The sequence below is a fragment of the Pteropus medius genome, unplaced genomic scaffold, assembly GCF_902729225.1.
Source record: "Pteropus medius unplaced genomic scaffold, Ma_sr-lr_union100, whole genome shotgun sequence".
NCBI lineage: Eukaryota > Metazoa > Chordata > Mammalia > Chiroptera > Pteropodidae > Pteropus > Pteropus medius.
Genome location: NW_024350923.1, coordinates 142,964 through 153,480, shown reverse-complemented (window position 1 = coordinate 153,480; position 10,517 = coordinate 142,964). Strand labels below are relative to the sequence as shown.

General features: G+C 63.8%; 1 protein-coding gene and 1 long non-coding RNA gene across 5 annotated transcripts; one reads left to right on the top strand and one right to left on the bottom strand.

The window, feature by feature from the left end:
- Window positions 1-3,894: 3,894 nt before the first annotated feature.
- LOC120584663 (uncharacterized) lies at window positions 3,895-5,365 on the top strand. The gene is made up of 2 exons (XR_005648091.1): window positions 3,895-4,000; window positions 4,469-5,365. It is a non-coding gene; the product is annotated as an uncharacterized LOC120584663 (long non-coding RNA).
- A 1,662-nt stretch (window positions 5,366-7,027) lies between these two features.
- On the bottom strand, window positions 7,028-9,821 carry RASSF7 (Ras association domain family member 7). Of its 4 annotated transcripts, XM_039840443.1 has the most exons (6): window positions 9,669-9,821; window positions 8,902-9,026; window positions 8,008-8,720; window positions 7,759-7,887; window positions 7,605-7,686; window positions 7,028-7,525 (listed from the first exon to the last, which is right to left on the bottom strand). In XM_039840443.1, exons 2-6 carry the CDS (start codon window positions 9,017-9,019, stop codon window positions 7,494-7,496), a joined length of 1,074 nt encoding a protein of 357 aa, XP_039696377.1. In that variant the 5' UTR covers window positions 9,020-9,026; window positions 9,669-9,821; the 3' UTR covers window positions 7,028-7,493. The 4 variants fall into 4 exon arrangements, with proteins under 4 accessions (XP_039696377.1, XP_039696373.1, XP_039696375.1 ...); XM_039840439.1 differs by having other exon boundaries at window positions 7,028-7,686; XM_039840441.1 differs by lacking the exon at window positions 9,669-9,821 and adding an exon at window positions 9,483-9,660 and having other exon boundaries at window positions 7,028-7,686.
- Between the last annotated feature and the right edge of the window lie 696 nt (window positions 9,822-10,517).

Genomic DNA, 10,517 nt, shown 5'->3' with positions numbered 1-10,517 from the left:
TTCCCTGGGCCGCGGGGTGGGAACAGACTGGAGCAGCCAGGGCAAACCCCAGGAGACCAGTGGGCTACTTTGGTGACTCCCTTTCAGGGACCACCATGGCCCAGGCTCAAGATGGAAGCCATGCTCGGGAGAATGGGGGAACCTGAGGCGCGCACTTGTGACATCCCGGAAGAGACGTTCAGTGGGCAGCTGACAAGGATTGGGCAGAGGCTGCACTGGAGATAAAAATGTGGGAATTGTATTGTGCTGGGGGTGGGAGGTGGCGGGAACAGCAGAGGACCCCCAATGTCAAGAGGTCCAGAATCTGCGAAGGAGACTAAGAAGGAGGCCAGTGGTAGGGGCTCGAGGAGAAAACAGGAGAGGGGCTTTGGGAGCCAGGCAAAGAAGGCGCATCCAGGAGGACGCCTGAGTGGAGGGAGGTGGCGGTCACTAGTGGCCCTAAGGACCACAGTGCTGGGGGCAGGTGGGTGGCTGGAGGGCATTTAAAAAGAATGGGAGGCCAGTAAGCAGACGACAAGCACCTATTACTCCTCCCAGTGGTTCTGCTGCCCAGGGAAGGGACAAGCGGAGGGAGCTGACGGGGAGTGGCCAAGAGAGGGTTGTTTTGCTTTTTCTGTTTATTATGAGAGGTAACAGCATCCTTATAGGCTCAGGACATGACTTTGCAGAAAGGAAGAATAGAAGGTCCCAGAGAGGTGGGGACTCTGCAGTGATTCCTCCCTGTGGCCTGGAGCGGTAGGATCTGCAGGGTGGCGGCTAGCACAGCACGGTGCCTCTTGGGTGTCTCCCAGGCCAGGTACCTGAACCTGGGCACTTGGGCTCTGAGTGTATCAATCACATGACCTCAGGAGAGTCTCTCAACCTCCCCGTGCCTGAGTGTCCTTAGTCATAAGATAGGGATGTTGAGAGCTGGATGACTGAGTACAGGGATAGCACTTTGGGTAGGTTCCAGCGTGGTCAGTACACTGCACCAGGCACCTCACCCTCAGCTTGGAGCTTGGCACGTGCTGGCCTTGCTACACACCATATCTATCTGCTGAAGGCCATTAAATATAAGGCCACTGCCCAGGAGAGGGTTCCAGATGTGGGGGGGAGGACATGCCACTGGAGCTGCTGGGAAAGAATTGGACAGCTTCTGGCCACCCTGGAGCCCCCTTGGAGAAGGGCCAGCCCCTCCCACCTATATCTGCAGCTGCTCCTGGGGGCTGCAGAATTGTCATAATAAACTCATGCACCCATGATGAAATGCAAAGAACACTTTCTCAGCAGGCAGTCTTGGGTACACTGTACAACCTACCCAGCCATGCCAACCTGTGCTCGGATGTGAGACCTGTCCCCAGGGAACTGCCCAGAGCCCCTGGTCTGGGCCCAAACTGAGCATAGCTAATGGTACCTCTTGAGAACACAGGCATATATCTGTACCTCCCACATGCTGACGCCTCCAACATGCTGATGCAAATACCTCACCCTCCCATACGCCTGTGGACACCTTCCATATATACCTCCCATCGGTACCATCACCTCCGGCACACACTGACCTGCCACCTCCCACATGCTAGGGCCAAGCAAGAACACACATGTAAACCCTGCTCACATGCACTTCACAGAACTGCAGCCAGAAGCCCAGGCTGTATTTCTGGTGTGCGCTGGCCCCCCCTGCTCCTGCCCCTCGCAGGCACAGGCAGGCACAGACATGGCACGCGTGCTCCTCTCCTCATGTGTTCAGGAGGGTGGATCTGGGCCGGGAGCTCCCCTGGTCTCTCCAATCCAGGCCAGCCCTTTCCTGTGTCATCAGGCCTGCACACACAGGGCCGGAACCAGAGGAGGAGATAGACAGGGTTGTTCTCCGACTTAGGAAAGCAGTGTGCTAGTGTCCTGAGGCTGCGGTGACAAATGACCACAGACTGGGTGGCTTAAAGCAACAGAAATTTATTCTCTCATAGTCCTGGAGGCCAAGTCCAAAACCAAGGTTGACAGGGCCATATTCCCTCTGAAATCTGTAGGGAGAATCTTTTCCTGCCTTTTCCAGTTTTTGCTGCTTCAGGCTTCCTTGACTTGTGGCAATCACTCCAATCTCTGCCTCTGTCTTCACATGGCCTTCCTCCCTGTGTACCTGTCTCTCTCATCTATCTTGTGTAAATACACCCGTCATTGGATTTAGGGCCTACCTAGACAATCCAGAACGATCTCATCTCAAGCTCTTTAACTTAATTACAGCTGCGAAGACCCTTGTTCCAAGTAAGGCCACATACACAGGGGCTAGGCATTAGAATGCGGACAAATCTTTTTGAGGGGCCACCATTCGACCCACTACAGAGGGCGATAAGGATGCGTTTGGAACCTACAGGATGGGGGCACAGCTGGGGGTTGTAGCAGCTGGACAAGACAGGAATTTGGAGTTACCCTGACTTCCGGCCTCTTCATGTTCCTGAGTCAGACTTCTTCCCTCCGAAGCCCTGCCCTGTCTTGAAGCTGTGCGTCCCACAGGTTCCTAGGGGTTCCCTCGAGACCACGCGATCCAGGCCTGTTGATGCCTCAACTTTCGACTCCAGTAGAACTGAGCCAGCTCATTGCCCCCCCGTGCTCCTTCCCTGGCCACAGGTGGCCACACTGCACAGCACCCTGCACCAGTCTTCACGTTCCCGAGGTCCCAGGCGGGGACACATGCCTCCCTGGAGCCCTGGCATTGAGCCACCCAAGCAACGGTTGTGAAGGAAAAAATGAAGCGACCAATAGTGGACAGGGTGCAGGAGGGGCCTGTGGCGGGTTTGTGGCAGCTGGAGGGCCCCAGCCCCGGCTTACATGGGATGCAGGTAAGTCACGGGGACACGGAGGACAACGAGTGGGGTGGTGAGTTGCACGGCAGGAGGCCTGGAAGGCAGCCAGGGGGCAGCGGGGTGGCTGAGGCTGAGGGGGCAGGGCCCCTGAGCAATGAGAAGAGGAGGGGCCCTTTGGAGCTGCCTGGAGCCAGGAGAGAGGTCTCCTGGGAGGGCCAGTGTTCCAGGCAGGCGCAGTGACTGATTGAGACCAGAGAGGTGGGGGGATAGGGGGAGCACTTGCTGACCTTGGAAGGGGTACGGGGCTTACGAGGACCCTGGGCCAAGAACAAAAGGGGAGCAGGCACCTCTCTGCCGCATCAGGAGCCCAGATGACCCGATTCTGCTTCAGGGAGCCCCCGGCCACGGAGGATCCATGAAGAGAAAGGGGCCAGGGCCAAATGCCCCTTAGCTGCCACTTGGGAACTCCACACGGGAATCTATAACTCCAGGTCTGAAACAGTCCATCCTCTCGATTGATAACCTTTTCAGTGCCCGGACAGAACCGGGCTAAGGGCAGGGACGAGCCTCCCAGGGCCCTGCGCTCCGCGCTGCGGACTCCGACTTCGAGTCTTCCGTGGTGAGAGATCCCATAGGAAGGACCGGGGTCCGCAGGGCTGCCCCCCGGGGTTGAGGGGCAAATCAGGCCGAGCCAAAGCCCCCGCGCCTCCGGCCAGATCGCCCCGGGGTGGGCGCGGACGGCGCGGGCGGCGCGGACGGTACGTGCGTCCCGAGGCCGAAGCCCCTCCTGGGCCCCGGCTTCTGCTACGTGCGCGGAGCCCCGCGGGTTCCCGGAGAGGCGCCGTCCGCCCCGGGGAGGGCGGGGAGAACTCCTCGGGTCGTACCACCCGGCCGGGCCGGCGGGGGAGCCGCAGCGCGGGGCCCCAGGCCCCGCCCGGCAGGTGGCGGCCCCGCCCCGAGGCCGACGTGCGGAAAGGAACGCTCCGGCCGCGCCCGCAAAGGGCTGCGCGGCGGTGGGCGTGGCGTCCGCCCCCCACCTCGCGCTCACTGGCTGCGGCGCGGCGGGGCGGGCCCGGCCCGGCTGGCCATTGGCTGCGGGGCCCGTACATTTGCATACGGGCCGGGCGCGGGGCGCCGGCGCGGGGCCGCGGGGGTGTGGGGGGGCCGCGGCCGCTGCCGAAGTTGGGCTGGGAGTGGGCGACGGCCCCACGCCGGGGTCGCAGGTGACGCACAAGGGGTCCCAGGCCGGCGGGCGGGGGCGTACCCCAGAGGCCCCCCCTCTCCTGCGCACTGCGGGGGCTCGGACGCCGAAGTTGGAGGGAACGGAAGGGTCGGGGTCCGGGACGACCTCTCCGCCTGCCCGGCGGTCACTCCAGGCGCAGGGCAGCCACTGCCCACCGCACACTGCGCTGCTCCGGACCCACTGTGCGTGTGACAGCGGCTGATCTGTCCCTGGGCAGCGCGATCGCCCCGGCCCCTCCGTGACCCTGCTCAGTCGGGCAGGGGGAGGTCTCACCGGCTCGGAAGGCGCGCGCCAAGGTGGGAGTTAGGGGGAGGCCAGGGCGCCTCAATGGAAGGGTCTGCCTGTCTATGCCTAGCGGACGCCCAGGGGGATAAAGGGGGGACACTGAGGGCTCAGGTTGGACCTGATGCCCTCTTGGAGGGAACTTTCTTTTCCTTGTGTGTCGCAGGGTGCCAGGATGTGCACGGTTCCTGGGTCCGTCTTCTGGATGTCGCCAAACTGAGGGCAGCCCTGGGCAGGCACGGGTGTGGTGGTCAGAAACTCAGCCGTCAGGACCGGAGCCTCTAGGACCATCCTCTAAAGAGCATCTCTGGGAACTTTTTAAAGGAAGATAGTGACAGTTTTGGCTTTTCTGTGTACTTCTGCCACTTCATCAAGGCCACTGAGTGAGGACTTGGACCCATTTGTGGTGCCCAGCAGTGTACCCCTCCAGAGGTGGGGGCACCTGGTGGAGTCCCTGGCCTGTCCGCTGGGCCTGCCTTCTCTGCTGGGAGCTTTCAAGTCTACGGTAAAAGCCTGCTGGTCGTGGAGTATGCCCAGGGCCTGCAGGTGCCAGGATGCCTGCGGCACGCCCTGTCCTCTCCCCAGGCAGTGGAGACTGACAGCTGGAGCTGGGTCTGCAGTTGGCGGAGAGGTCTCAGGGATTCATGTGGGCTTGGACTCCCCTTTGCAAAGACCCTGTCCTGGTGGTCACTGTGCTGTCACACGCAGCAGGTTCGGCAGGTGACGGGGAAGCTGTGGCGGCCTTGGGGTTGAAAACCCCGGTATTCTCTGGCAGCCCTAGAGGGCACTCCTGCATTGGGGGTGAGAAGGCGCTGAGGCCAGCAGGGGCTCCAGTGCTGTCCCCCAACACAGCCTGGCCCTGAAGGGCGACATTGACGACTCAGTGGTCCTCACACCAGGCAGGGTCCTGCCTCAGCTGCTGGAGAGCTGCCCAGCCCGGCCTAGCCTGCTCCTGTCATGAATGGACGTTGCGGGGCAGGGCCTCCCCCACCTCGGCACAACTCACATCATTGTTTTCAATGTACAGTTTAAAACTTAAAAGTAAACTTTTCAGCCACTCACAGGTTTGCTCAGTGATCTGAAGCACTTTGGGCACTTTTTGGTGCCGTGGGATTTGTCTACTTGACGGCTGGAGGAGGGGGGTTCTGCCCCTTTCCTGCTGCAGCCCCCCCTCCAGCTTGGCTGCCCGAGGACCTTTCTGAGGTGGAGGGGAGGGCTCGTTAGCTTGCTCAGAGCCAGGAGCAGACCAGGGACGAGCCCCTGGCGGTGGTTTCGGAAGGAACAGGTGTCCTTCGGAAAGAGACGCAGGCCAGGGGCGTGTGAGTCCTGCCGGCTCCGTGCCTGAGTCCCTCTAGGGGCCAGGAAACTTGGCGAGGAAGCTCATGACACAGGATGGTGTGGTTGAGTCCTGACCTGTCCCATCTGTGTAGGATGGGCCCCGGATGGCATCTGCCCGTGCCCTTGCCGGCCTGTGCACTCAGCGTGGGAGTTGACCCCATGCAGGACTCAGGGTTGGTGCCCAGAGGTCATCCAACCTTCCTGGGTGTAGGTAGGAGCCGCGGGTGAGGGACACAGGCCCCTCAGACCTGGACACAGCCCTCAGGCCTTCCACCTAGGGCACGGCCCCATCAGCCTTTCCAACTCCAGGCTACGTTCCATGGGACCCTGTGCTTGGTCCTCTCTGGGGCTACAGGTCCGGACGGTCCAGACCCCTAGGGACAGATTGCTGTGAGCCGGACAGCAGGCTCAGGCAGCCTAACACACAGGAAGCCTCCTTCTGTCACTTGCCCTGTCCAGCTACTCCGGATCTGTGGTCCATCTCAGGCAGGAAGCCCCCAGTCCTGGTTGCTCCCCTCAAGCTGTGCTCTTGGTTTCCTTGCTCCTCATGCTTAGGACTTCATGTCCCCTATGGTCTGCCCTAAAGGAAGTGGGGAGCACCGGGCCCAACTCGGGGGTCACTCCAGTCCAGCGGAAGGCTGACTCCATCCCAAAGTTGCTCACTCTAAAACTTAGCACCCCATGATCTCAGATGTCCCCACCCTGCCCCTCAATATTGCTCACTCAAGGCTTAGAGTCCCCCAAACTCTGGTCATCACATCCCCGATCCTAGCCACAGACCTTGGAGCCGGGAGCCTGCGGCCCAGCCCAGGACGAGGCTATGACCTGGACACCTGCCCTTATTTCAAGGCTGCCGGCCGGCAGCAGAGGCTTCACGCCCACCCGGGGAGCAGGGGCAGTCAGAAAGCAGGGTGGCCGCACCCTCACGGGGCCTACAAAGCCGCTTTGGGCAAAAGTCCCTGGGCCTGGCTGACCCGGCAGGCCAGACACCTGCTCCCACGAGCTCTCAGACTTAGTCAACCTGACAGGCAGGTCTGGCGTGTCCTTGAGTCCTCACGTTCAGGAGCCATCCCAGAGAGGGTGGCAGCTCCTGCTGCTCGTGAAGAGCAGGCCAGAGGAGGGGGATCCTGGGGAGGGGGTCCAGGAGACCCAAACCAACTACAACAGTGGGCTCAGCCCCAGGGTGGGTGGGCACAGAAGCCCGAAGTGTGAGGCCTTGGAGGCCCGCCTTGTATCCGACTGACTACTGACCCCGGGAACCCCCTTCTCAGAGGCCCTGGCCATGGTCAGCCCTGAGCAGTTCAGGGAACTCCGGGGTGACTCTGGGTAGAGTCCCAAGTGCTAGAGCCCCCAGTCCCTGCCTAGTGCAGCCTCAGCACACACTCAAGCCACTTGAGGCAGTTTATTGAGGCGTTAACGTCGCAGTAGGGGGGACAGCGTGGGCACTCGCATGTACGCACACGTATGTAGTGAAGGGTGCCTCCCACGGGCAAGTACATACCCAGACTGAACGGTATCCACTATCTCCCGTCCCGGAAAAGGGGCCATGGCATTTGGGGCCTAATGAGTTCTTAGCTGGCCGTGTCCCCAGCTTCTCCAGGCGGCTGGGCAGACTCGGCAAGGAGCAGGGCGAGCATCTTCAGGCTCCCCGCCCCCCCTGTAGCAGAAACCCCATGGCTCCGAGGTGTTCTGTCCTGGGCCCAGGGCACAAGGGCTTCCAACTGCACGGGGGAGGGAGTCCTCTAAGACTGTGACTCCTGCTGTCCAGGCCGGGCTGGCTTCAGCTGCCCTCGCTCATGTCATCAGAGCCCAGGGCTGGGCTAGCAGTGGACGTTCACTCTGGGCCGAAGCTGCTACCTCCAAGAGTTCTGTCTCATGGGGGCAACTGTGGAGAGGACGCAGGCTGAGGGGGCTGAGGGGCCACAGGATGACCTCGTCCCTCCCAGAGTCAGGCAGAGACATACCCTCTGGGCTCAGACTAGACACGAGGGCGGGACTCCGGGGGCCTCCCGGGAGGGGCTTTTCTCTGGCTGGAGGCATGAGATCCTGTGGGGAGAGCGAGTCAGTTTGGAGCTGACTGGGCCCCCACTGAGCCAGCCACCCTCCAGAACCACTGACCTGTGTGGCAGGGGGAGCCCGGTCTGGCCGCGGGGCGGGCGGCAGGGCAGCCCCCGTCTGCTGGATGAACTGCTGCAGGTTACACTGGCGGAGCTCCCGGTTCAGCTCCTCTAGCTCCTGGGCCTGGGCCTGGGGCACATGGGACCCTCAGGGGCACAGCCATGGGCTCCACATGCTGGTGTCCTCCCGAGTCGGGCTCTGACACCCGGCCCGAACCCGCCCGTCCGGGGTGCAGGTTCCTGAGCTCACCTGCAGGGCATGCTCCGCAGCCTCCAGAGCCCGGCTCACCAGGGCCAGGCTGCCCTGCACCTCCGCGCTCTGCCGCTCCTGGGCGGCCAGGTCCTGGCGCAGGCGCTCCGCAGCAGACGCTGTGGGCGAGGGAGGCCCAGGGGCCTCTGCGGCCAGGTGGAGCTTGGCCTCCAGGACGCGGGCCTGGGCGTCCAGGGCCTGCAGCCGGGCGGCATGCTCGGCGGTGGCCGCACTCAGCGCCTGCAGCCGCGCCTGCCCCTCGCGCTCCCGCGCCTGCTCCCGCCGCAGCTCCTGCTCCCAGAAGGCCTCCTGACCCAGCTCCTCCGCGTTCCTCTGCACCCTCTGCGCCAGGCCCTGCAGGTCCTCCCAGGGGCCTGGCACAGGTGCCACGGGGACTACAGGCTCAGGCAGTGCAGGGCTGGAGGCCAGCCTGTGGGACTCTAGGCTGAAAGTCACTGTTCTGTGGGGCTCACGGCCCAGTGCTGGTCGTGGCTTCGGTGGCAGGCTGGCGCGGACCGAGCAGCGCTCGGGGGGTGGGCAGCTGTCCGAGGAGGGCCTCCCAGCGAGGCTGGGCCCTGTCCGCCTCAGGACAAACTGGACATCACTGGCAAACTGTCCACAGGTAGCCTGGGCACCCACTGGACACTCCTGGGGCAGCAGCTGCCGTTCCTTGTCCCTGAGACGCTGCACAAGCACAAAGCGGCCCGTCTGGCCTGGGGTGGGGGAGAGGGGTCAGCCTGCGTCCCCCCACCCTGTCCACCCAGACTGAGGAAGTGGGGAGGGGCAAGAGGGATCAGCAACCGGCCCCGCCCTCCTTGGAGGAAGACAAGGCCAGAGGGCCAGGCTCCACCCCAGGTCTACCTGTTGTGCCTGTCTGTCCCTGAGGGAACTCACCTATAGCTTGGGCTAGTGCGATGACTACTTCCTGACAGGTGGTCTGCTCCGAGACCCCACAGACCACGCGCTGGATGCCGTCTACCCACACTTTCAGCTCCATGGCCGCAGAGAGCATCCCTGTCCTGCAGGTGAAGGCCACAGGGTCAAGCCCTACCTGGCCCCCCCACGGCCTGGCCCTCCTCTCTTGCTCCTCCTGGCCTGCTCTTCACCCTAGAACTGGTTCAGGGCTGCCGCCCAGCTCTCCTGTGCCCAGCCCTACCCACAGGCCACACATTCCTGGGGTGGGGGTAGTCAAGACCAGCTCCCCCAAAGGGGAAACCAGTCTTCCCTCCCGGAGCACGGGAGCCTTCCCCCACTTCCTAGCCTCCTCTTGCCCCGCCCCACTCCGGAACGAGGCGAATCATTAACCAGATGCAGGACTTCCTGCCTCCCCACCCAGTTACCTGGCGCGGAGGGCACTGCCCCTCCCGCGAGGCGCCGTCCCCAGGCACCCTAGGGCGCCCACACGCAAACCCGGCACCCTGCTGCCATGGGAACGCCTCCTCCCCGCGACTGAGACATCCACCGTCCGGACCCACCGAGCCTGGCAGCCCACTCCCAGTCCCGCTGTTCGCCACGCTCGCCCCGCAGGCCGCCAACCATGCCGTGGGGCGGGTGCAGGTGCGGCGCGGCCCCAACGGGCGGCCCGGTTCGCGCTCGTCCGTCGGAGTTGCTGCCCGGGCCGACCTCGCACTCAGGAGGCTCCCGGTGTCGGCGAGGCTCACCTGGGCGCCCGCCGGCCTCCGGGGTCCGGACTCGAACCGGCTCCTTCCCCGCGCCCCGCGAGGCCGCAACCTGCCGCCCGCAGCTCAGCGGGAGCGCCCCGGGCTGCCACCCCATTGGCCTGCAGCCCGTGTACCCCATCCCGCGAGCCCCCATTGGCTCCTCGGTGCGCCCCGCCCTCCCTATACCTACGCCCATTGGCCACCCTCTCTGTGCCCCGCCCCACCTCTCCCCATTGGCTCCCTGCCCGCCCCGCCCCCGGCGGTGCCCAGGTGTGGGCGTGGCTTGGCCGCTCCGAGTGGCGGGTGGAGCCTGGGTCCACTCACGCCCGAAGCCCGCGAAGTACGCGGAAGCGCGTCTCGGCCGGTGACCCGGGGGCGGCGTGTGGGGCAGGTGTCTGGCCCCATTCCCAGGCCCACTTGCTCACAAGCCGTCACTCTGACGTGTCTCTCTTTTGGGAGGGGCGCCGGCCTGGGACCCCGCAAGCCCGCCAGCGCCCAGAAGGCCCCCTGCCTGATGGGCCCTGAGAGCTAGGGCCCCTTCGATCCTGCTTCCTTAGGGCTCGCGGCGGCCGTCGTCGGGAGAGACAGGGGTCGGGGGAGGGGCTGTGAGCCCCTGGGGAGGAAAGGTGAAGCTGCTGGGCCGCCGGCCCTGTCTGGCCGCAGTTAGGCTGACAGCTTTGGTGTGGGAGGCCGCTCTGAGGTTGCCCTGGACAAAGGCTCTGGACTTTGTCTGAGCCTCCTTCTCCCTACCCCTTTCTGTCCCCAGTAGGGCCCAGTGGCCTCCTGAGCTGTGGATACATCCCTCTGCCTGGCAAGTCCTGCCGTCCCATCGGAGGACCCAGGCCAGCT

Bases quoted from the DNA above. Each gene is read 5' to 3' on its own strand.
- RASSF7 (XM_039840439.1), bottom strand. From the start codon at position 9,019: ATGCTCTCTGCGGCCATGGAGCTGAAAGTGTGGGTAGACGGCATCCAG. The intron at 8,721-8,901 runs GTGAGTTCCCTC...CCCCCACCCCAG, and splicing joins CGCACTAGCCCAAGCTATAG to GCCAGACGGGCCGCTTTGTG. The intron at 7,888-8,007 runs GTGAGCTCAGGA...CATGTGCCCCAG, and splicing joins CTGCGGAGCATGCCCTGCAG to GCCCAGGCCCAGGAGCTAGA.